The sequence below is a fragment of the Amphiprion ocellaris genome, chromosome 3 (genome assembly GCF_022539595.1).
Source record: "Amphiprion ocellaris isolate individual 3 ecotype Okinawa chromosome 3, ASM2253959v1, whole genome shotgun sequence".
Classification (NCBI taxonomy): Eukaryota; Metazoa; Chordata; class Actinopteri; family Pomacentridae; genus Amphiprion; species Amphiprion ocellaris.
In genome coordinates this window covers 13,745,764-13,772,148 of record NC_072768.1, presented here as the reverse complement: position 1 = coordinate 13,772,148, position 26,385 = coordinate 13,745,764, and the positions used below count along the sequence as shown (strand labels likewise).

At 39.0% G+C, this 26,385-nt stretch overlaps 2 protein-coding genes across 2 annotated transcripts; both read left to right on the top strand.

The window, feature by feature from the left end:
• Nucleotides 1-1,201: 1,201 nt before the first annotated feature.
• gtf2h1 (general transcription factor IIH, polypeptide 1) lies at nt 1,202-10,816 on the top strand. Its single transcript, XM_023293366.3, has 15 exons — nt 1,202-1,385; nt 1,857-2,025; nt 3,190-3,382; nt 4,377-4,542; nt 4,652-4,745; nt 5,032-5,181; nt 5,288-5,367; nt 5,462-5,595; nt 5,677-5,764; nt 5,863-5,951; nt 7,340-7,457; nt 9,015-9,105; nt 9,326-9,441; nt 9,920-10,012; nt 10,093-10,816. The coding sequence occupies exons 2-15, from the start codon at nt 1,872-1,874 to the stop codon at nt 10,177-10,179; spliced, it is 1,653 nt and encodes a 550-aa protein (XP_023149134.1). The 5' UTR covers nt 1,202-1,385; nt 1,857-1,871; the 3' UTR covers nt 10,180-10,816.
• A 216-nt stretch (nt 10,817-11,032) lies between these two features.
• Nucleotides 11,033-26,133, top strand: hps5 (HPS5 biogenesis of lysosomal organelles complex 2 subunit 2). Its single transcript, XM_023293359.3, has 23 exons — nt 11,033-11,215; nt 13,818-13,947; nt 14,199-14,309; nt 14,424-14,488; nt 14,626-14,818; nt 15,104-15,234; nt 15,612-15,830; nt 15,908-15,979; nt 16,164-16,252; nt 16,535-16,713; nt 17,098-17,256; nt 17,725-17,884; nt 19,053-19,170; nt 19,951-20,097; nt 20,259-20,327; nt 20,456-21,033; nt 21,608-21,728; nt 21,987-22,136; nt 22,228-22,347; nt 23,413-23,526; nt 23,645-23,751; nt 24,877-25,168; nt 25,624-26,133. Exons 2-23 carry the CDS (start codon nt 13,840-13,842, stop codon nt 25,682-25,684), a joined length of 3,363 nt encoding a protein of 1,120 aa, XP_023149127.2. The 5' UTR covers nt 11,033-11,215; nt 13,818-13,839; the 3' UTR covers nt 25,685-26,133.
• Nucleotides 26,134-26,385: the final 252 nt, after the last annotated feature.

Sequence of the window (26,385 nt, the reverse complement as noted above, 5' to 3'; positions counted from 1 at the left end):
TCTGAGGCACTTTGATTTTAAACTAAAATCCTCTATTAGTACATATTTAAACCAACACATCACACCTCAGAGAGTCTTCATCAGGGTGTAGGGTGTAGTGGAAACACAGTCACATTTAAAATTCCTGTTACACAAGTCACATGATATGGAAATCCTGCTACTTGGAAAAGCACAATTGAAACCTGACAAAATACAAACATATGTGCATCTAGAAAATTTTCCTGCTGGACTCATACTGAAGCAGTGGCAGACTTTGACTGGTTAGTATTCCTGGTCCAATAATCTAGGAACCAAATCTGATTAAAAATATAGACAGAAAACTCATCATTATTCCGATTTTAAGAAAAATGAACAAAAGAAACTCTTTTGTAACATTGTTTGAGGGTGATGGGGACATGGGGAAGTCTTTGGATGGGTCTATGAGTGAGTGAGAAGATTTAATACACAACTTTGAAAATGTAAATAAGTAAAGCAGGCAAAAAAAGCAGGCTAAGAGCAGCTGAAATCATTGGATGGAGGCAGACTTTAAATAGCAACACACCTAGACTACTCATGCTGATGTAATCTAACTATGGAATAACGTAAAGATGAACAAATTAATAAGACAGCCTGTAATTAGTTATATGTTTTTTATTGTATCCACATTTTTGCCATTGTACATTCCTTTTAATGTGAAATATGGAAATACAGTACATGAAATGAGTAAAATATTGATAATTACACAAATTACTGTTAATACTATAACACTACAATACTATTTCAAAATATCTTCATTTTATATTTTAAAGAAGCATCTTTTCAGACGGGTTATTCAAAGTGCTTCAAGAGGCAAAGGTTTAAAAAAAATTAAAAACTTAAAATATGGAAAAGATAAAATTCAAAATAGATCAGGATAAAAATAAATAAAATCTAATAAATCAAAAACAGTTCAGAATTGTTGAATAAAGTGAATACAATGTTCTAGGTAATGTCACAGCGATAGACTAAAAAAAGTGGGGGGGAAAAGATGCGAAAAATGAAAACACGTATTTTATAAAACAAAAGGGATGAATTTAAAGTAGTGGAACAAAGAACCGTCATTAGTAGTATCATATTTGTTAATTTGCTCAAACTGTATCGCAAATATTCTCTTTATCTTTCGGTGTTGAGTAGCTCGGTCTCGGAGTGGAACATTTCTTCACCGCCTCATCCCACCGGAACATTTTTAGTGTTACGCACCGCTTGGCAGTCATGTCGGCGCTGAAGTCAGATCGCTCACTGTTCGAGTCGACAAAATTCAGTTAGAAGTAATTTCTTGCGCCGTTTTTACACTCGAGAGAACGTTAGCCGGTGATTATGCGTTGAGGAGAAGCGAAGTGTTCGCTGCAGTGTCGGTTTATTTTGAGGTAAAGTAAGTTTCGTACCGACTTCTCCCGGAGGCTTTCTCTCTTCTTCACTGCGAGCGTTAGCTAACGTCTGGCTGCTCAGCTAAGTTCACAGAATAAAACTGTCAACACAGCAGCAACCTGCAGGTGTTTAAAGCGCATTTACGTCGCGTTGTAGGAGACAGAACATGTACTCAGGACATTGTGAGCTCCAATCATTCGCTCCCCTCACAGAGAGCTCCATATCTCAGAGTAGTGAAGTAGTCGCTTTATTGTTGCTGCCGTTCATGTTGCCAGTGTTAAATCTGTAACTTCAGGTCGAGTGAGGACAAGACGGTTTGTTCAGAGCGTTGCATTCGTGTGAATTAGCTGCCACACATCCCCTACTGTTCTCCATTTTATTATTTTATATGTGACATTGTGTCGGGCCATGGTTGGTCTTTATAACATGATTATTGTGGATAATCAATGGGAGTTCATCTGTTTTCTCAGTTGTCTGTTTGAGCCATGGCATCACTGTCAGAGGAGGTGCTGCTGGTGGTGAAAAAGGTTCGTCAGAGGAAGCAGGATGGCACACTTTACCTGATGGCTGAGCGCGTAGCCTGGGGTCCAGAAGGCAAAGACCGCTTCACAGTCAGCCACTTGTATGCAGATATTCGATGTGAGTACTGGAGACCCTCAAATCAGAAGCTAATAGAGTTGAAATTGAAATTTTAACCAGTGCAATTAGCAAATCACAGAGGCTACATCTGTGGATTTATGAGGTCTGGCTACTAAGTAATGAGACTAATGCTTTTACTCTACTTTGCTCAATTGAAGCAGATTGAAACTTTCAGGGGTTGTTTATGCTTGCATCTTGATCAGTGTGTCCTCTTTGCTTCAGGCATGCACACCGTATTTGAACAGACATAAGCTCAGTCTCATTTTTAATAGCCATCTCACACATTTTGCAGATCTAGAGTTTAAACACTCGTGTCAGTGGTTTTGCAAATTCATGCTGTGTAACAGTCAAGCCAAAAGTGTTCAGTTTGCTGTCATAGACGAGCAAAAGAAACCAGGAAATAATCACATTTAAACAGCTAGAATTAGAAATTACTTTTTCCCTAAAATTGCCCAAACCAATTAATAAATTATTGAAATATGTCGCGATTAATTTTGTTGTGGTAACCCATTGATCAATAGTTGTAGCTCTTCTTCCCATGGCTTGTTTTACTCGACCAACAGTCTCAAACCCAAAGATATTCAGTTAACAGTAACAGGAAACTAAGAAAAACAGTCATGCTTTTAATAGTATCTTACGTGCTACTACTCCATCTCATGTTTTAAAATATACAGTGAACATTGAACTTATGGTTGATTTTAAAACATGATATTGGAATCTATGAGAAAACTTGCTATTATATATATTTCCAGGCTGCACAGTGGCTCAGTGGTTAGCACAGTCGCCTTGCTGCTAGAAGATCCCCGGTTTGCGTCCCAGCCTGGGATCTTTCTGCATGGAATTTGCATGTGCTTCCTGGGCATACGTGGGTTTTCCAGCTTCCTCCCACAGTCCAAAAACATGCTGAGGTTAACTGATAATTCTAAATTATCCGTGAGTGTGATTGTCTCTATGTGTCGCCCTGTGACAGAGTGGCGACCTGTCCATTGTGTCCTCTGCTTTCGCCCTAATTCAGCTGGGATAGACACCAGCCCCCACACCACCCTAATGAAAATTAAGCAGTGTATAGATAAAGGATGGATGTGTATATTTCCCCAATCGTTCAGCCGTAATTACAAGTAATGCTAAGATACTCGTGTGTTGGTGTATTGCTGTTCCGTACAGGTCAGAAGATCAGCCCAGATGGTAAAGCCAAAATTCAGCTCCAGCTGGTCCTTCACACTGGCGAGAGCACCACATTCCACTTTGCCAATGAGAGCAGTGCACTTAAAGACAGAGATGCCACCAAGGAACTGCTGCAGCAGCTACTGCCCAAGTTTAAGAAGAAAGCCAATAAGGAGCTGGAGGAGAAAAACAGGTGAGACAACAGGCGGTTTTCTCAAGATTGTCCCAAAATGATAAGTCTGCTAATATTCTGTCATTAGTTTCTTATCATCAAAATGTATGAGGATACCAACATTGACTTTATCCAGGTAAAAAGTATTGTCTGTGTAGGAATAAGTTACACAGACAATACTTCTCACAAATTCCAACAAGTCACAAGTTGCAGAGGCTTACCTATAGCCTGTACTACGAAGGAAGTTCAACGTAGTCAGGTTTTCTTTGTGCTAGCTGGCTTGATAAAACCTAAAATCCCAATTGGATATAATGGGTATCATGGCAGTGGTATCAACTTTCTTTGTTAACTCAGGTTTTTTTCATCAGCCTGTGTGTGCTCCTATAAAGGGGCAATAGTCCACAAACTGGACTAATAATGGGTGAGCGACTTCAGTCAAGAGGAACAGGTTGTTAAGAACTGAAAAGAGCTGGTGAAATAGTAGTGCTTCTTACAGCTGATTTAAATCCCAAACTCTGATTTTGAATTTGAGATTCAGACTAAATATGCCTCGCTAACCCAATAATCTCGTTTCGTAGCACAGCCCTCTGTTCTGGTGTATCTAAAACTTAATATTGCATCAAATCTATCTATAACCAAAAAGCTTATCCTTGTTTGAGTAATTTAAAAATGTGGAAAAATGCCTACACTACATTACTATGTAACTTTAAATCAAGTGGCCATGCTAAGGGGTTTACATGCTGCTTGCATATTAAAGCCATGTTAAAGGTCGATGAAAGGTAGATGAATGTTTGCCTGCAGAGTTTGCATGTCACCTTCTTGGGGCTGTCTTTAACCCTCTCAGAATGTCACACCTTAAATTTCCTGCCCGACATATGTAATGTGTTTGCCGTATAACCGATAATATCTATGACTGCAAGCAATCGACCAATCCAAACTTGGTCAACCAAAACTTTTCTCATCAACTTACGATTGATCAACAATTAATCTCTTATGTTTGTTATTTCATCTGCAGGATGCTTCAAGAAGATCCGGTGCTTTTCCAGTTATATAAAGACCTTGTGGTGAGCCAAGTGATCAGTGCTGAGGAATTCTGGGCCAACCGGTTAGGAGGCATCAACAACACAGACCCCGCAGTGGTCAACAACAAACAGGAAGTCGGTATATCTGGAGCGTTTCTGGTGAGTATATTTCGTAACATCAATTAAAGTCTTAACGAGCATTAACCGCTGAACAATTTCAGCGTTCATAACATGCAGCACAGCTAAACATAATTTTTATACTTCACAGGCCGACATTAGACCTCAGACGGACGGCTGCAACGGCTTGAGATATAATCTGACAGCTGACATTATTGAATCCATCTTCAGAACGTACCCTGCAGGTAAACGGTTAATGTTAACCCATCAGCTGTAAACATATCGACTCACAGATTGCTCAGATTTTATTTTACGCAAAGACTTAAAAGATATTACTGATTAACTCTCTGGAAGTCAAAGAGGAAGAAAAGATGTAATGTAAGATTACCTTTATTTAGCTAGATAAAACCGAATGTAGTGCAGATTTTTCTTATCTCAGTACTTGATATTAGTCATGCATCTGGTGTTCCTCATCATGTATATTAAAGATTGTAATTATTGTATTTATATTTACTTGCTTTGTACTTGCAGTGAAGCAGAAGTATAGTGAAAACGTGCCTCATAACCTGACGGAGAAGGAGTTCTGGACGCGCTTTTTCCAGTCCCATTATTTTCACAGAGATCGCATCAACACAGGAACGCAGGATATCTTCTCTGAGTGTGCCAAGCAGGATGAGAAAGGTAGGAGTTATGCACATTTTTTTTTTGTAGGGTCAGTACATGTCTTATCACTTTAGTGCAAAGTAAACCACTCAGCCACAAGTCTGTTTTATAATCTATCATTCAGGGTTAAAGTCCCTGGTGATTCAAGGAGTGAAGAATCCTTTGGTTGACCTCCTGTCGTTGGAGGATAAAACATTAGACGAGGTAAGAATTTATGAAACTCATTGATCATTTACATGCACAACTTTGCTTTTCTTTGCTGCCTTCAACCTCAGAACTTGGTATTTTTGTGACACAGGGTTATGGAATTTGCACAACACTACCCTCAACTTCCAACGCAAACAAAACCGTGAAGGAGAGCAGCAACTCTGCCATTATAAAGCGATTCAACCATCATAGTGCCATGGTGCTGGCAGCAGGCTCACGCAAGGGGTAAAGAAAGTCAGATTTACAAACTCTGAACAACCTGCTAAGTGTCTTCACCTCTCTGCTAACTGCTTCGTGTTTTTAAAGGGAGGCGCCGACTGACCAAGCTAGTGAGACGAGCAGTACCGATGGAAACTCGAGGGATTCTGACTTCTTTCAGCCTCCTGTTAAGAAGGTGTGATGGCTCTGCAGATGCGTAGCCCAGTTATTGCAAAATATAGCCGTGACTCTGTAACAGTCTAAGTTATTTTGTTTTCTTGGCAAATGTTTTAGGTTAAATTACAAGAAGCCATAGAATACGAGGATCTGCAAAGGGAAAACAGACCAAAAACAGTCGCGTTAAACCTGAAGAAGTCTGACAGGTACAGTTTGTCCACATTTATTTTTAGAACTTCTTGTCTGTTTTTCTTTCTGGTTAACTGAAATTGTTTCTTTTATCTAAACATCTATAAGAACAAGTGGGTGGTGGTTGGAAAGTTCTTATTTTGTCAAATTGTCACATTACTCAGTCTAAAGAACCAAGGGTTTTTATTTTAGAATTGACGTGAAATCTTTTCAAATTAAACACTTAATTCATCTTATTTTCATTACCCTAAAAGAGACTTAACAATCACTTAGTTGTTGATGAGCTGTGCCAGCTTTAGCAAAGTCAGTATAAATTTTAGCTCAGCTAAAAATCAACAAGAGGGCTAGTTCTTGGATGGAGCTTTCACTTTGCACTGCTTCATAATAAATACGTCATATGTGCTATTTGCACAGGATTAGCATTACCTGGGGATCTCTGGTAATTTGTGAATTACCCCCCAATGTCTGTGTTTCTTGCAGTGCATTTGCACGAGATAAGTGAAGTCTGTATTTTACTCAAATTTACTGGCATTACAGCCTGGGTATGATATCAAACCTGTGCACCTCGCAACATCCGCTGCTGTCATGCTGTTAAGGTGGTATGTAGTCGTCATGGCAACAGTAAATATGTCAAAGCAGCAGCGTGACTTGAGAACAGTGGGCAGCGTTGTCGGGATAATGGGCCGTCAGGGCGTTTGTATTAAGCCTGTTGAAAAATAGACCTAGAAAAATGTTTCTTACCGCATGCTGCTACGCATGTCATCCATCTCAATATCCTCCAAAATTTCCCTCTCCTCGTTGATCTGATTTTGCTGTTTCTGCGAGTTGTCCATAGGCCTGTTGTGTATAGGCCTATTCCTGCATTTGCACCTAAAATGCTGTTAGTACTTTCCACCACAGTCTCCATAATTCAACAGGGAAAGAGGGAGAAAAAGGTGCGCAATAAATGAAAAACAACTAAAATACCCCAATCACTGAGATGCAGATTTGCACAGGATTATTATTATCACAGGACGTCTGAGTGCGAAATATTGTTTATAATTTGCAGTGGAATTTTTACTTTACAAATCACAGACGTGGCACATTCACACAGGATTGAAATCACCGTCATCCTCCGCAATTAGTACAAATCACCACTGGTGCCGAGGTAATACTAATCCCATGCGAATAGGGCTATATATAAGAGTAATAGAATCTCAGAGTCTTTGTTTACTCTGTTAAAAACCCTCCCAGTGTCTTTAGTTCAACACCACCCTGTCGCTTCAGCACAGAAAGTGAGTGTGTGAGTCTTGAGTAGCGAGGACGGCGCTTCTATTTTACAGCCACTGACTTGTATTTTAGGCTGATAAAACAATCCCGTTGTAATCATCACACGTTTCTCACGTCTCCTCTTTTTTTCTATCAGGTATGCTCATGGCCCTGTGCCGCTTCAGTCCCAGCACTATACAACCAGCCAGGATATCATCAACTCTGTCAACTACATCCGGCATGAGATGATGAATTACAAACCCAACCTCACTGAGGTGAGATTTTACACTGCATTTCTGTGTTTTTATCATGTGTTGTTTTGGTTGAAAGGTAACGTGAAAATCATTCTCATCAGATCTTCACCAGGCGTTTACGCTATTATACACAAAATGACCACAAAGAGACACAAAACAACAAGAAAAAGACATAAATGTTGACAGGCTTAAAACAGCCACAGAAATGGACAGAATTACCTTAATGACACACAAAATGATCACAAAGACACTCAAAATGATCACAACAGCCATAAGTAGACTTAAAACCACCATAGAGAGACACAGAACAACCAGGAAGAGTCATAAATGTTGACAAACAGCCTTAAAACAACCATAAAAGTGGACTAAATGACCTTAATGATAAATGACCACAAGAAGACAAAAAAACCTACTAAAAAGAGACAACATGAACACAAAGACACTCAAAATGATCACAAAAACACACAAAACAACCATAAGTAAATGGAAAAATGGCCACAAAGAGACATAAAGCAGCCAGGAAGATGCACAAAAGGAACACAAAGAGAAAAACCACTACCAGAATAATTCAAAATGATCACAAAGACACACAAAACCAACGTAAGTAGACTTAACATGACAGGACAACTTAAAACTACCAGAAAGAGACGTAAATAACCAAAAAGAGGCAACAATTGACCACAGTTATACACAAAATGACCACAAAGAGACCAAAAAAAATGCAAAAAACAGACAACATGACCACAAAGACACTCAGAATGATCACAAAATCACACAACTACCAGAAAGAGACAATAAATAGAAGTGAGATTCTACACTGTATTGCTGTGTTTTTGTCATGTGTTGTTTTGGTTGAAAGGTAATGTGATAATCATTCTCATCTGATCTTCACCAGGTGTTTTATCTCATCCTGCATTTACACATTCACCAGACTGTAATCAGGTCTGCTCAAACTAAACAGGTTTTGTTATGATTCGACAGTCACTGACCTTTGGACAGAGCTAAGATAATTTTTGATTCTTTCATGGCTCCACAGTCCACTACAACACATATCTAGGTTAAGATCAGGAGGACGATATCTTCCTGTTATACACCTCGAGGTCTCCAGCCTGTAAGCATTCAAGACCCCCCAGATGGGAAACGTCTTATTACTGTCTTAGCAATCTAAATGACAAGAACAGTTGTAAATGAAAAAAAAGCTTGACTTTATTCAAAAGACTTTATAGAAATGGCCCTAATTTCAAATGATTAACACTTGAGTCGGTATTTTAAAATACGTTCAGAATAAATTCTGAGCATTTAGATTGTGACAAAATGGAATCTGCAGATTCTTATTCCAGTCTTGAAATGATTATACATGATAAAGCATGTATAACCAAGCCTCTCAGAATTTGAAATGTGATTTATTTAATCTTGAAATAATTAAGAGCTTGCAAACTAAATCAAGAGTGTGTTTAATTTTTTTGGGCAGCAGCGAAGAGTTGTTTTTGTACTTCATTATTCTGCCGATAGTTTCCTTTCAGTTAATTAATTGATTTATTGTTGCAGCATTGTTGAATTGTTAATTAACTGTTACAGGTGTTGTCCAGCACAGCAGCTAGTTCTGCCATCGCAGCACTTTCTCCAGGTGGAGTCCTCATGCAGGCAGGTGCACAGCAAGCCATAAACCGTAAGTGTGTTTTATAAACGAGATAAATATTACTTACTGTAAAATTGTTGTCATCTGTTGCTCAAGATGAAATGCAGCTGAGCAACACAATGAACGTCAAGCTGCTCCCACTATTTATCATCTATCGTTGTGTCAAACTGGGGCTTATCTTGCAAAATCTAATGTGTTTAATAATAATAATTTAGCTTTTCATGTGTTTTTTTTTTTTTTTTTTTTACAGAGATGGTACCCACTGAGGTTCAAGGAGAGTTGAAGCATCTTTATGTTGCTGCTGGGGAGTTACTGAGACACTTCTGGTCCTGTTTTCCTGTAAACACGCCGTTTTTGGAGGAAAAGGTGACTATAAATGATCCCCTTGGTCTCTGATTCTCATGATTTTGGCAACACAAGAAAATCAGCTGACTTTTCTAAAAAATAAATAAAAGTACTTACACACATGCAAATCAATTATTTGAATTTCTTTGTGATTTACAAATATAAACCACAGTTGTCCATAACAGTGTATCCAACAAGAGATATATATTCCATATATGCAGTATTTCATACATAATAATTAGAATACAAATCTGATTAAAGGTATTCATGCCTGTACAAATGCAAATATAAATTTTGCACTCACAAGCTTTTTGACAATAATCACACCATTTAGTTTTTTCTATTAAATCACGATGTCACCTTGACATTACCATTTCTTTTTCTCTCCGTCAGTGGCAGAAAATGCTGATTTTATTGGCTTTCTGTGTTTACGTTGCACCACAAAATGTCCTAAACTTAAGATTTTTCCATTTCCTATCGTTTCATATTTTTCTTGCAGGTGATGAAAATGAAGTCAAATCTGGAGAGGTTTCAGGTGACCAAGCTTTGCCCCTTTCAAGAGAAAATCCAGCGTCAGTACTTGAGTACAAATGTAAGTGTCCGAGGTATTTACAGTGACACCGAGGCTTTCATCATTTAGTATTGTATTACATCTCTTTGACGTTCCCACAGCTCACAGGGCACTTGGAGGAGATGCTGCAGACTGCCTATAGCAAGTTCCACATCTGGCAAACCCGCCGCATGATGAGGAAAACCTGAGCTCTTCTAGTTTGTCAAAGAGGAGACAAGAAAGACATTAAATGGACAATTGACTTGTAAAGGTCCTCTAGACTGCTGTGAGGAGACCACAGACCACAGCCGAATGGAACATAGTTCACAAGGGCTTAACGAGGATGATATCAAGGGACACTGCTACACCCCCAAATGTTCAACAGAGTCTAACTGCATTTCAGTCACAAATGACTATAATTAGTCTCTCTCTTTTCTTTGTGTTTTTTTTTCTCAGTGGTTGAGAGATTGATGTCGGTTATGGCTAAACAGGACTTTTAAAATAGTGTAACATGACCAAATTTTGGATGGAAATCGGAAAAACAGGCTCTCAGGACAACAGACTGAGGTGTGAGATGCACACAGAGGACTGGCGACGTGTTTGATCCGTGCACTGAGCAGAGAACGAGCGCTTTGACATACGAGGAGTCTCTCTGAACACTGGGTCGATCCGTGGAGCAGCGTTCCACAAAAGCCGAAGCGAGAGGGGGAAGCGAATATAGCAATACTGTAAAGACATTTCACACTTGAGTGCATTAGTGTGTGTGTGACTCAGATCACACTGTCACTGGTTTGTAACGTCTGCACTATCTGTAACTCTGAATTAAAGTGAGGCATAAGGCTTTTATTCCTGCCGCTGTCTATTCAAACTGCAGTTTTCATTCAGTTTCCAGGCAGTAGATGTTATATTTTGTTTTGTGTTAAGAATCACATTCCTCCATCTCCATCATGGTGCATTATAAACTGCATTATCCAGGTGTTACCTCACTAAATGTGAAGCTGCTCTTGGTGGAGATGCTTGAGTTGTGGTTGTGACAGACTGGATCCTCCTGCTGTGAGGAAGCAGAGCTGCAGCCTTCAGGAAGTGTCCTCACATCAGCTGAGCGGGGCTGTCACGGGTCGGCTGACAGCAGACTGACCGCCGACTTTCTCCCCCCCCAAAAATACCGCAACAGATCCAGGGATGTAAGGGAGGTTTGGTGTGGTTTTACAGGCGGTAAAGCTTCAATCTGTGTCCGTCTATCTGGTGAGTTTTAACTGACACAACAGCGAGTGAGCGTTTCAGCTAGCATGTTTGCTAACTTGTTGTTGAGTCTCGGGCGAATGGGAGCTCAAACAGAGGTTTACCGTTTATTTTAATTATAATAATCAGTCAGACATGTAATTTAACATAGCAGAGCTGTGTACTACGGGTTTTTCCTCGTCTTTTCGTGTGGTTACAGTAGTTTTGACAGAAGCGTTAGCATCAGTGTCATCGGACGGGTCTCGTGATGCAGCCATGAATCGGCTGATCGAGCAGCAGCTTCTAATCAATACCGCAGTTTAACTAATTATTATCAATGAAAACTGACATAAATTCGCCGTCTAGTTATTCTTAGTCGCAGCAATTATCAGTATTGAACGTCAGGTGAACCGGCAGAGCTCCAGAGTTTGACATTTCGAGGTTTGTTGAGGGTTATTAACATTAGGACGTTAAGTTTCAGTAAAAAGGTGTGTTAGCTCACAGGTTTAGCTAAAGTTAGTATGTTTACTATAGGGGACTAATACACATTTCAGGTTTAATCAGCAGTTTTAAATTTCATTTTACTTAATGCTTCCACTGTATTGCAGTTCCTTGGGACATACTGCATTCACACTTTCACTTTTATCCTGCTACTGCAGCTCCAATGCTGCATACCAGCGGTGGAAAGTACAAGTACTCTGCTTAAGGGCAAGTTTGAGGTATTTGTACTTCCAACTTCTAAGTTATGCTACTTCATATGGGATACTGTTCTATTCGACTTTTAATATGTACATAAACAAATAACTAGTCCCATTAAAAAAAACATATACCTGTGATAAACAAATAAAGAAATGAGGCAATAAAGGGCTCCTGAAATACATAAAAATAGTCCTTTAAAAAAATGTCCATTTATTTTATATGTTTAGTGCCTCAATTGTTTATTTATTTTCAATGGAATATTAATATATTTGTGTTGTTATTTTTACAATATTGAGTAAAATGGAACTTTATGCTTCAGCTCCACTACATTTCACAGGTACTACATCATAATATTTAAAGTTTTCAAATTGCAAGTTAGTGGTTCCAATATTTTTAAGCTTTTTACTTCTTGCAAAAAGCAGTCGGGTCACATTTCAGATGTCTATGAGCTGTTAGCAGCTCCACAAAATAGATTTTTTTTTTTTAACCAAAAACAAAGCTTAGAACTTAAAACTTAAAAACCTGACATCAGATTTGTAGTTATTCTTCTTTTATCTCCCATTAATCGTCAAAGTTAATAGTTCGAACAAGCGCCACCTGCTGCTGCTGACACACTGATCTTTCACAGTTAATAATCTAAAAATGTTCTATAATATTATACCAGTCAGCCAGTCCAAACCAGTACTTTTATTTTAGTTGGATGTTTCATGCAGAACTTTTGGAGTATTTTTAAATTGCTGTAATGATACTTCTACTTAAGTAAAGAATCTGAAAGCTTCTTCCGGCGCTGTATCTAAAATATGATGCATGATGATGGTTTAATTGTGAAATTTAGTTCCAGCTACACCAACTAGAACAGGGAAATGCTATTTGTATAGTAAGGCTTCAGTAATGATTGTGTATTTGTATAGTTCTCATAAAGCCTAACATCCAAACCAAAACCCTGATTATCAAAGAATCTGTGTTGGACACGAATTCCAGATGTGAACATCCCCCCCAAGGAGCTTGACGTTAAATGTGTCAATTGACTTGTAATATGATTTGGTGCAACATTCAAGAAAAATTTGCTATAAAAACATGGGCTCCAGGGTGGCCTTGGATTAGATTACAGTTTTTCTGAGCCCTTACCTTGTCTGGCAGGGACCTTTTTTCACATTCACTCCTCTAGCAGCTTAATTCAACTATATTTAGTCCAAATTTGTGCACAAACTCACAATGAAATACATCCTTGTTACAGTAGAGTGCTAACAAAGACAGGGACTGTTGTTGGAGTTTACTGCTGCTTATCATCTTCTGTTTAATTGCTTCTCTAAACTACTACAATGCAAAGAAGCATTTAAAGCTCAACACTTTGTTTTACAACATTTTTCTAGCATTCACATTGAAATATTTCCTCCTACAATTTGCTGTCTGGTTAATCCGATGGTTTACAGTTTTAGTTTTACTTCTGCTTCCTTAAAAATACATGTAAAACCACAACAAGTAAGTCAAAGCCAAAGTATACCGTATCATAGTGTATTTTGTAGTGAATAGTGTTCTGTCAGAATGGTCTTTCTGACAGTATTGACTTCAGACTTTAAGAGAAAGTTCATTTAAACAACACTGATTCTACAAAAATAGAGCCTTTCAACCATTTTATAGGATGTTTCATCTCTATATATTTAGTGATAGCTCTTTCTGCTTAATGCTCCTATTAACTACAGGAAGCAGTAAATGTTGCTTGATTCAAAAATGTCTTGTAAGTGTGGTTTGTGCACCATATCACTCTTACAAGAAAGTCTGAAACAGATTTTTTCCAGGCTGCAGTCTAAAGTGGAGTCATGGCTCCACAATTAAAGAGCTACTGAAAGTCATGAGATTCCACACAGCTGAGAGCCGTGGCTTCACATTTATTTTTCAAACTTTACTGACACTCTTTCTTCTGCAGTTGTGTTGGATCACCAGCGAAGATGCCTCTGATACCCGTTGTGCCAGAGAACCACAGTCACGTCCTGGCAGAGTTCGACTGCCTCGATCCACTTCTCTCTGCGCTGCGCTTAGACTCCGGCAGGCTCAAGGTAGGTTTTGCCATCACATCACATCTGAGACAGTCATATTTAGGTTGTTAGTTGAAGTTTTATACATGCCTCCTGGTATTTTTAAAGTGACTAAAAAGTGGAAAAAATACACTGACATGCAAAATTAATTGCCTGCAGCTACAGCAAAAGAAATGTGGATGAAAGAAAAAGAATCAGTTTAAAATTTTCTGTCTTGCTACACAGGAGATAAGGTGCACTTGTTCTAAACGTGACTCACTGTTGTGTTACAGTGCACCTGTTTGGCAGTGTCGAGGAAGTGGCTTGCATTGGGAACATCGGCAGGAGGTTTACACCTGATTCAGAGGGAAGGCTGGAAACAAAGACTCATCCTTACTCACAAAGTAATATCAACTGAAACCTTGCACTGACACAGCTGCATATAAAGAGGATTGTACAGTAGTTGTTTCTCTGAAAGCCTTACTAACGCTGCACCAAATGTGCGCTCTCTTCTTCAGGAGGGGTCTATCACTCAGGTGGCATGTTGCCCTCATGATGAAGATTTTATTGCTGTTTCAACGAGGTCAGAGTTTGTCGATAAATTGAGGAAATATTTTGTAGTTGTCTGTGTTTAAATAAGAATCACCATTCAGCCACCCTCCTCTTTTTCTCTCCTGATGCTGCCGGCTGTTTTGTTCACGGTGTGTGTCTCCCGTCCAGTCAGGGTCTGGTGGCGGTGTGGGAGCTGCAGCTGGAGCGGCGAGGTCGTCCAGAGAGAGTCAGTGTGTCCTGGGAGCACCGAGGTCAGAGCATCACTGCGCTCTGCTGGGATACCAGCACGCTCAGAGTTTTCGTCGGGGACTCTGGAGGGAAGGTGTCATTCCTCCGTGCAGGGTCCTCTAAGTTGGGCAAGGTAACGACTGCTGATCAGTGATAGTTAGGCTGTAGTGTAAAGCTGGCTAAAACATGCACATGCAAAGTCCTTTTAATAAATAGGGTGGTTTAATCATTTTCTATGCATTACATGTCTGATAATGGTGCATGTAATCACAGGGTACTTTTTGTTTTTCTGTCTAAAAAAAAATCATCTGTGTTTTTCTCTTACTGATGTTCAGCTCTCTACATTTATTATGTTTTATTGCGTCTGATTTATATCCATGTCTGTGATTACTTATTTCATTTTCTCTTTTGTCTCTAGGGGTCAGCATTCGTCATCTTCCCTGTCCAGACTGTCACCACTGTTGACTCCAGAGTAGTTCAGCTTGGGTACCAAGATGGCCGCCTGCTTGTGTCTTCCCTGAGCCGCTGCTACCTCTGTGACACTGACAGGTGTGTCTCTATTATTCTGTCCTGAGGGAGGGTCACGTTAATGCCCTCAAATAAGGAAATACTTCCAATACAAAGGTGTAATTTAGTAAGATAGTGAATCCGTAAGGATTATAACAAATTTTGGATTTTTACATTTATATTTTTTTAACCAAAAGCTAATTTCTCTGGTAAGAAATGCATTCTTTGTATCATTTGTCCTGATTTCCCTGCACAGAAAAGGCAGGTATAGAAAGTGGGTAAAAGTAAGTTGGATTATAAGTGATGAAAATGGTGAATAATTTGGGTTCCCAACATGTTGATGTTCTGAAATTGATCCCTCTCCTTGTCTTAAATACCCCTCAGTGGTTGTGTATTTTTCTGTCCCTGTTTGCCTTCAGAGAGAAGTTCTGGCGTGTTGGAAACAAGGAACGTGACGGGGAATATGGAGCTTGCTTTTTCCCTCAGAACAAGGGGTTATTATTGGGTCAGCCCCCGCTGCTGTACTGTGCCCGGCCAGGTTCTCGAATATGGGAGGCCAGTTTTAATGGCGAGGTCCTGAGCACCCATCAGTTCAAACAGCTGCTGGCTTGTCCTCCACTACCTCTCATCACTTACAGGTAATGTATGTTTTTACTTATGAATCTGCTTTCAATGGCCACATTCATAATGTGTCTTCTCTACCTTTTTTCTGCAGAAACGAGCCAAATTACAATCCAATGCACAAGAGTCCACAGTCAGTCGCCTTCCCTAAACTGCTTTATTTAGGGTAATATCAGTTAGTGTTTTTAAATTATTCGATTCGTTTGACTCATATTGTCCGTATATTTTATTGGAAACACATTATTGAACACATGATAATGTTCTTAATTAAACTTTCACAGCAGTAGTAACACACAGAGACATGGCATTTTTGTCACTTATCTAACGATACACATTCCTTATTTGTGCAGAGACCAAAACCTGTTGACCTGGACTGAATCAGCTATTTACATCTTCACACCTCAGAATGGACAAGTACTTCTGTGGAGTGAAGTTAAAGGTGTGTTTTCACAAAACACCGTCAATCCTTAGGAGTACCAGAGAAGTTCTCCCATAATATAATTATATACTGTCACTTCTGTCTAATATTATCCTGTTCTAATTTTCAAAATATTGCAATTATCTAAACATAGACTTGAAAACTTAGTCACAAAATTATCGAGAGATACCCATTTATAATCCCATGATGTGAGTGTGGAAAAATTATGGGAGTTGCAATTCTAGCAAATCCTTTGTTGTATTTATTTGTAAATTAATTCAGACTTTTTCTCTGGTTTTGTAGATTTGGTTGATGTCGCAGTCTACCGCAGTGAGCTCTTCTGTCTCCATGGCAGCGGGCATCTGTCCCACCTCTCCTTGTTATCTGCAGAGCGCTGCGTTGAGCGTCTGTTGCGTAGAGAGTCCTGGTCTCTAGCTGCTGCTGTCTGCTGTATGTTCCAGCACGCAGTCACCATCAGCAGGGTAAGATGGAGCCGACTGCTATACTGACTGGCTTCAGTTCTGTGCACAGTGTAACCCAGATTCCAGTCTTATCCAGCCAAAGCTGTTCTTTGAATTCTTTGCATTCTGGGTTAGTAAGGATAAAGCACAGAATATACATATTGTACACCTAAAAAGAAACGTGCTAATGCTGGATATGATTCCTGCAATTGACAAACAAACAGCATTATAGTTTTTAATTCAGCACATAAAAATGGCACTTTATAGTCCAAAGTGTTATAGCTGTATGAGTTTGTGCAGATGGTAAAAGACAAACTTGAGACGTTTACATGATAGAGGTTAAAGTTTTAGTGCATCGAGCATTTTAGAAATCGGGTATCTTGATAAGATTTTTTCTGATCTCAGGCCAGGAAGTCAGTTCCCATTGACCGCCTTGAACACCTAAGATCTCAGCTCAGTTCCAGCACAGACCTGGAGCTGATTGGCCAGCTGGAGGAAGTCATCTCAAAGCTCGAGCCTCTGGACTCTGCCTCCAGCAGCCGAAGAAGCAGCATCTCCTCACATGTAAGAACGAAAGTCTTTTTCGTTTGATGATTTTCAGTGGAAATAGTTTGCCAGACGATAAGACAATTATAGACGATAAGAATCCAATTTCCTTTTAGTTTTGATGTGGAACAAATGAAGCTCTTTAGCTATTCAGCTGATGAGGAACATTTGTTGCTTTTGCATAAGTTTATATTTTCTGTTTGAGGAGGATTAGCAGGCTTCAACTGTAGAAATAAACTTGTATGTATAAAATCAGCTAATCAACGACTTAAATAAATTCCCCATGACATGTTTCTCCATCATGACTGGTCATGAGGTCCAAAAATGCAAAATAATTTGACAACAAGCAGATAGGTCGCTATTGTGAAAACAATTCAGTACATTTTTATTTCTGTGAACATGCTTAAACTAAGACATTTAACTTCTGTCAATCTGCATGCACGTGTAACAAATGAGTATAGTGATATCAGATGCGTTATTTTCCAGGAGAGTTTCAACGTCCTGGACTGTGGAATCTATCGTGTGATCAGTCGCAGGGGAAGCCAGTCAGATGAGGAAACAGGCTCCCTCATCAATCCATCCACATCAGAGGAGGAGAGGCTCAAGGAATTTAGTTTTGTGCAGGAGGATGATCAGGGAGATCATGGTAAGAATTCCATCTTTAGCACCAGCAGCCAGAAAAAACAGAAAAACTAATGGTAATGCTAAACTGCTGTCTGAAATGACACAAAATAGCTATTTAAATTTATGCACTTCAGATCCTTTTCTTGGTGGCAGTCACGTTTACAGGTTTTAACATAAATAGTAATAAAAAACAATGACTTATTCTCAATAAGTACTTTCTGTATGTGTCACAAATACATACAAATGATGAAAAACTTTAAAATTCCCCGGACTGAAAAGCTCTTTGTCCCTGCTTGAATTTACCTGTGGAGAAGAAAGTGGACACAGCATCCTACTAGAGGTTGTGGTGTTTTAATCTACTGTCAGTCAAAACAAACCCTTTACTAATATGATAACAGTGACACAACAAACCTGGGTTGATTTGGAAAAAGCATAACTCACTCACACTTGTTCTTCTTTCTTCCTTTACTCGTTCTTTCTCTCTGTTACTGGATCTCTTCTCTTTGTGTTCTCTCCATACATGCATATAATTTGTGTGCGTGTTTGTAGCTCGAGCAACTTTACTTTCTCCTCCTTCTGATTTAAATGTTAAAAGAGAGTAAAGTTATTTTCAGTTCTACATCTAACACTTTATTAAAATACCTGAAGAAAATGAACCTGACGTTGAAAAAACCAAACATTTGGACTTGAACATTTGTAGCTGCTAGATGTTTCACTGTAAAAATTACTGATAATAATTTGCCTCTTTCTCTCTTTTGTAATCATCATATCTACCTGTTTCTAATACCTGTCTGTATTTTTGTCACTACAAAGAATGTGTTTCTGATTTGAGTTGAAAAAAATCATTTGAATTAAAAATGTTGCTATGCTGCTGCTGCACCAATGGATTTGCTGTGAGAGCTGAACTATCACTGTGATGACTGACTTGCTTTACAAATACAATCTTCACTTTGCCCCACTGTTAATATCAAGTTTCTTATGTGTTCTTATGTTTCACTGTATCACACATACGTCACCATTTTGGTTCTGTTTTTTTGTGTTGTGCAGCATTTGATTTACTTTCTCTCTACAGTGTTGTCTGGCACATGTGCTTTATCTGCTTGCATTATATCCACTGCCTCTCATCACTCCACTCCAGTACTCCATCCATGTGTGTTTTTCCTCCGACTCTTGCCCCCATCTTCATTCAGATCCACAGAGCAGTGAACGAATGGAGGCAGAACGATCTGATCAGGGCCTGCAGTTCCATCTCCCGCTCTCATTCCGTCCCAAACCCCCCCGCATCGCACTGCAGGCCGTCAAAGACAGGTGAATTGACGTCCGGATAAAAACAGGACAGACGTGCAAATAGCTTTAAAAAGTGTGTCATAGCAGCTCATGCTCTACGGGCATGTAGCTATAGAGTGTAGCTGTGAGTTACACTGAACAAAAAATATAAACGCAGCATGCAGATGGTCTTCTTTTCTGACTTTGAGAAGAAATGTAAAATTAAACTGTTATTGTTCGACCCTTTCTTCGTCGACCCTTCAGAAAGAGTAGAATAACATTCAAGAAATCACTTAACAAACCTATTTAACTCTGTCACAAATGTGTGAAACCATAAACCAGTAATGACTTGTGATTTCTGGTCAATGAGCCCACTTTAGATCTTCACATTATTATTTACAATATAGTAGATTGTAGAACAAATAGTCATTCCCATATGTTAAAAAGAATGGACAGAATTTATGAAATGTTACATGCTGCATTTATATTTTTGATCAGTATATGTTTTAACAGCGATGAAAGTATTTGTGGTTTGTACTTCTGTCTGTTTTTCTTTTGAGGACTGAAACTCCTAGTTTAAACTTTCACTCAAGTGCAGCTGTGCTTTCAGACGGCTTACTTCCTCTTTCTACTGAAGGCCCACATCTTTGTTTTTTTATTCACATGTTCATCTGGGGGCTGGCATGTTTCATTTATAAGCCTTGCAGTCATATAACATCAGTATGAAACCGTTTCATGTTTTTTTAATCTTCTTACCTTTCTGGTAGGTACATTGTAAAACCGTGTAACAAAACTCGTTACGTTCAATTTTCTTTCCGTCAGTGTGTCTAGTTTCGTTAAGAAGACAACAGAGAAAATCAACACCCTCCAGATGAACTCGGAGCTCTTTCAGCGTCCTGAATTCAGGGAGGGCGGACAGGCGGAAATCTCAGCCACTGCAAGTCCATACTCAGAGGAAATGGAGAACGAGTAAGTACAGACCTGTAAAACTGGAAATTTTTAGAACTATTTCTACTGAGAACTAGCATATGTTAAATCCAAAGTAATTTCTTATTTTCTCGTGCTTTCGTTGTGAATACATCACTGCAAGTAAATCAGATGAAACCAGTCAGTTATATTTGTTGTTACAGAGTTTATGATGAAATATCCAACACCGAAGCCGACATGCAGGAACTTCGATTGGCAACAGAGCGAGCCATGTAAGTACTCCACAGCACTTTGTTAGAATCCTGACTGCAGATTTTTTAACTCTTTTTTTTTTTGGTTTGCAGTAAAAACTGAACAGCAGTGATGTATTGAAATATTACAAATATTTTCCCTACATCAGCTCACAGATACAAGATCCTTTGGTGCTACTAGATCCAGTCTGCCTGGGAGAAGCTCTGCTGGATTGGCTGCCGACGCTGGAGCGAATACTCGGACCTGCAGAGCCCGGGTCAGCTGCTGCAACTTCAAGCATGGATGGGCCAGAAGAGGAGAGGGATTATATAAACACCAGCTCAGAGCAGCAAGAGGAGTCTACCTGCTCATTAGAAGAACCCACAGAGATTGTGACAGAGGAGAAGAAAGAGACCTGTGAGCTTGGACAAAAAGAGGGCCAGTGTGAGAACCAGATGACAGCAGACTCAGCTGAAAACGTTGTTTCAAATGGGAGCCCTCCAGAGCCTGTCCGAGTGGCGTCCCCTAAACCTGTTCCACCAGATCTACTAACTAATCTCACCGAGCTGGCCACACTGTACACGGAGCTGAGCTGCTTTAGAAACCAGAACGAACAAACGCTGGGTTGCCTGACTTTCCTGCGCCGTTACTTCTTTCTGCTGGACCAGGAGCGCGTGAGGAGAATGTGTCTGCTGTGTTATCAGGAGCAGCCAGAGATGAAGAGCTCCTTCATGGAGGCCATGCTAGGTCCGACCCTTATCCTCAAATTGCTTGACTGTACAACAACCACTTATTTTATCTATTTGTTTCTGATTTTATTTTAAAAAGAAAAAAAAATTTAAATTAAATTTGAAGGAATGGTCTTCAAACATCCAAAATGTCATGTTTTAACATTAAATCAATGTATCTGCTCTAACTGAATGATGTAAGGAAGAGATAAGGACAACATTGGATTTTTGTCAATATATATTCCAATATTCTACATCTCATTTTGTGATTGCAGTTAGAGATATATAGACTTATTTTTAACTAACTGCAGAGAACATTAAGTCACTCCTGTAGAAGAAAGACCATAGAATTATGCCTACTGATGTCATGAGCAGGTGCAGGTATACAATACAAAACTTTTCAAATGTTCATATTCAGTGGGCAAAATAAGAAAATGACTTAAACTTACATGCCATGTATTTTTCTATGTAGGATTTGTGTCCATATCTCATCCGGTGACTCCACATCTACATCTTAGGACCTTTTATTTTTAATTACTCAGTAATTTAATCTTTGATGACTGACAAGATTTAAAATGTCTTGCTCACTGTAGAGCGCACTCAGTCCAGCAAGGTGGTGGAAGTTTTTCAACGAGGCGATTTGCTGAGATCTCTGAGAAGTCTGAGAGAGCTGCAGCCCTGGAGTGCTCCTCCCCTCCTGGCTCACCTGCACAGGTCAGCACCACTATTTCTTCCTAACACTTCAACACATATTTAAACTTCTGTTCCACTTAGACATGTGACTTGGTGTTACTCTCGATTAGCTGAGCTTCCAGAAAGAATGTTCACACTTTTATGTGGGAGATTGTTATCTAACTCTGTAGAAAGTTTCGCCGAAGTCATGTGAAACCTGAAATCTTGTATCATAATTCTAAACTTTTGAAATGAAAATATAGTGTTGAACCTTAGAAAGTTTGCTATGTCATTTTCCAGGCTGTATGAGAAGCACGGGGAGGCAGCGGTACGATCTTTTTCCCAGTTCTACCCCACAATAACTCCTGCTGATGTAATGACCATGGCTCAGCAAAGCCACTTCCTGGCATACCTGGATAATCTGGTACAGTCACGAGCTGAGGAGCACAGGTACATCCTTACATTCATTTCCTTGTCAAATATAGATACAAAGACACTGAACTCCCTTTGTGGAATAATTTTGCATTATTTCTCCTGTTAGGTTATCATTTCTGCAATCCCTTCTTGAATCAGAATCTCTGAGACAGGATTGGCTGGAGCTCGCTCTTACCCATGATGCTCCTCAGCACTGTGATACTATGACTCCTGATGGACAACCCAGGTCTGATACTGTTAATGTTGTGTGAAAAATGCAAAGTAGCACTTGTGTATCAGTTGTATCCATGTATACAGGTGTATAAAGAATACAAGTAATATATTTGTAACTTTTAGAGGCCCTGTAAATGTACATGGTAAAAAACATGTTTTTACGGTAAAATTCCAGCAGTTGTGCTTGCCAGAATGCTACCGTAAAATTAGGATAAAACATTTTCTGCATTTACGGTAAAGAAATGTATTGATACTGTTGATTTTAGGGTTAGCTTCATTCCATATTTTACTGTAAAAAAAAAAGTTTTAACCTTTCAAAATAGGAAAATTTACATGCAAATGCTATATAAAATAAAATTTGTGTAACTTATAAATATTACAGCATTTTTCCATTATCAGCACAACAGTTAGTATATTTAACATTAAATATATATATTTTTAGCAAAAATTGTGGTTAAAGCTGTCATAAATATTAAAGCATATGTCCGTTATTAACACAAAAGTACATTAATTTGACCGGTAACAAACAGTATTTTTTACATGTAATAAATGCAGAAATTGCCATGTTACTTGTTATAAATATTGCAGCATGTTTCCATTATTAGCACAACAATATGTGCATTTAACTGGGAAAAACTATATTCTTTTCGAAAGTTAAATGCAAAATTATACAGTATTATTATACATATAATGGCATTTTTCCATTTAAAACTGTGCTGGAGTCAGGAAATGTATTTTTTCAAGAGAAAGAAAATCTAAAAAACACTGTTTTCTCCTGATTAACCTATTTACGTTGATTTAATGTTATATACATGGCATCAAAGTGTTTTAGAGTTTACAGATTTTTACCATCATGGTTTGACAGTTTTTCATCGTAAAATGTACATTTTTTACGGTGTAGACATCAACAAAACAAACACAAACTTAGAATCCCCACAGCTGGACAGATGTGAACTAAGCTGCTGTCATGGTTATGCTTCACTACTGGATTCTATTTGAGTCACAACTAGATGAGATACTGAAGTGAAAGTGCAGCACATGAATAAATATAACTGAATTACTGTGTCTCCTGCTGCAGGTGGCATTCACATTGTTTCAGTTGGGGTTATGGTCGTCTTCTGGCTCTGCTGATTCGTCTTCCTGCAGACTTTTCCTCGAAGCAGAAGATGGCAGAGACTTGCCGCAGTCACGGGTATTTCTAATTTTCTTAGTTTGAAAAGGAAGCTGTGTTGTGTTGTTGATTTTTGGAAGGGAGTTTATTGTCAAATACTGTGAAACCTTTTGTATATTCTGTGTTTGTATGCTTACAGGTACTGGACCGGTTACCTCTACCTTTGCAGTGAGCTGCAGCGTCGCACGGAAGCGTTTTCCACCATCTGTCAGCTGGATGACATCAGCCTGCTGGAGGAACCCGATGGTAGAAGTGTTCTATCGAAACATTGTCTCGTAGACAGGAGAATTACATTGATTAAATCTAAAATGGGCTGAGAGGAAAGTGAGTCATCAAATTACGGAGATATGCTGAAACTGATACCTCAGCTGCATGGCCGTCCAGTGCACTTACATACATACAGGAAATACAGAAGAAGTGCTGCCCCACTGTAATCTCATTACAATACAAGATATGAGTCCAATAGCCAAACTAGACAAAGATAAACATCAAAGACAAGCAAATATCATCTAAATCTGAAACTACAGCTCAATTATCTTTATAGGAGGAAAATTCCACCTGTACTATTCTTTTTACAGATTGCATTAGAAGTCAGTATATGTTATCTGATTATATTTGGAGGCCTGACCTTGTTGAATCTTATTAAAATTAGCTGTCATTATTAGCACGTAGCTGGAGTTAGATGTAACTAAATAATCTGTGATCAGCAGCTGTTGCTACATGAAAAGCTAGATTTACTACAGTAGCTACTGAATGAATCCACATTACCATTAATGAAGATAGACTCATTAGTACTAGTAAACTGTAGCTACAGCCTCAAAAGCTGTTGAGCAGCAGAAGATGTTGGCTACTGACAGTTGTGGCACATTGAAACAGCAGAAACACGATGACTTTACTGACTGTTTTAATCTCAGTAAACCCTGGTGTCACAGTGCTTGCCCCAGTTTAACACAAGCATTTATGTTCTGTTGGCCATTTAGGAAAACAGCCAGGTGATAAACATGGAAACTTTACAACTGACTCCTTATAAAGACAAGGTTCAGACCCAGCTGGTCCTTTTACACCTTTATGTTCCACTTCCATTAGAGGATACAACTACTGTTTGTTGTGAAGCTCTGCTACTGCTTCACCTTGTCATTGTGGTGAAGGAGTAAAGTGGCAGCACCTGAAAGTATCTACATGAATTAATTTTGGAGTAACATTAACAACTTTTTTGGCTTTCAGGTGCCCATTTGATTATTAATTCTTACAGTCAGCATTTAGATACAAGTAAAGAAGTATCCAGTTAATTATGAATTTACCTTACTGTGTGTGTGTTTTCACTCACTGGAGTGGCTTCACTGTCTGCTCTGCCTCTGTGTTACTTTGCAGGTGTTGAGCCACAGACCTTGGATGAATGGAAGCTCCTGATCCAGCTGTCGCAGCAGTGCAGCCATGCAGCAGACTCAGAGCAGGTCACAGGTGTGAATGGGAGCAGCTGGTCCAACGGCTCAGCAGACTGCGGAGGAAAGATCAGCCCCGAGAATCTGACCCTGATGCTGGCTCGGACCGCCGGGCCTGACCGAGCTCTGGAGGTCCTGGAGGATTGTGGAGTGCAGCTGGTTCTCTCGCCTCATTCCAGACTGGTCTGTGAGCTGCTGAGAGTCACTGAGAAGAGGCAGAGGTGGGTCGATTACTAAGCTATCAAGCTTTTTCAAGCCTACAAGATGTAGATGTAGACAACAATAAAGATCTCCCAGACACAAATATCTGGGTTTTTTTGTGGCACCAGACTAATGTTGGGATTTCCTGGTTTGATATTCATCTCCTGACTTGGAATTTTTGAAGAAAAACACATAAACAAACCTGCATTTGTTAACATGTTGGGATGCGCATACACTACAACACATTGAAATATTAGGGGAAAAATATACTTTGACCCATCAGCTTAATTCAGTTTGCTTAGAGCAGAATAAAATGTTAGATATATTTGTCAGTGGTCTCGAGAATGTTACAGTTATTTTAGAGATGTTTTGAAGTAAGTAGATCCTGAACCAGAATGCGTGAAAGTAGTTTGTCACATCTTTACATTGTCATACAAAAATCAAACTCTAGAAACGGAGATGTTTTCTTTTCCAGGGCGATGATCCAGACGATGCTGGAGCGCTGCGATCGGTTCCTGTGGTCTCAACATGCGTAATGATACATCACACTCTGTGGACAGAAGCCGCTCTGAAATGAAATAACACAACTAACACTTCATGTAAGTCTTCCCACTAACTGCTGTCGAGGCTGTGACTTCATTTAAACACTGTGATACTTGTCAAAGCTTCCCAGCTTACGTGAAGGTATTTACCGTCTAGTGAAAACAGTATTATCTGTTTAACTTGTCTACAGTTCATTAACTTGACAATTTTATCAGTATTCAGGTGTTTGTACACCTTACAGATTTTTTTTTTATAATTTAGGTGAATTCTTTTTGCATGTGCAGGTAATAAAATATCTCATGTCCTTTATCTTTGTAGTTAAAGGCCAAATCAATCAGTAAATTTTACCGCTGTGACAAACAATAAACTGGCAATAATAACAGTGTAATATTCTAACGAGGTAATATTATGTCAATAAAAGCTGTCTCTTTGGAACCTGTTACTATTTTGGTTGTTTTTTGTATTTTTATTTATGATTAGAAGGATGATAATCAAGCCAGAAGCATTGGGGAAAATCCACAAAAATAGCTGAGTGCAAACACAAAAGAGGCTCAAATCCAGCCTGAAGATTAGTTAATAATCTGCTTTTGTTTATTTCTGCACAGCAAAAGCATTAAAAAACCTCCTTTTACTTTTAGGTTGTTTTTTTTTAAATGATCAAAAACAAAAGCCAACTCATCCCCATTATCCAACT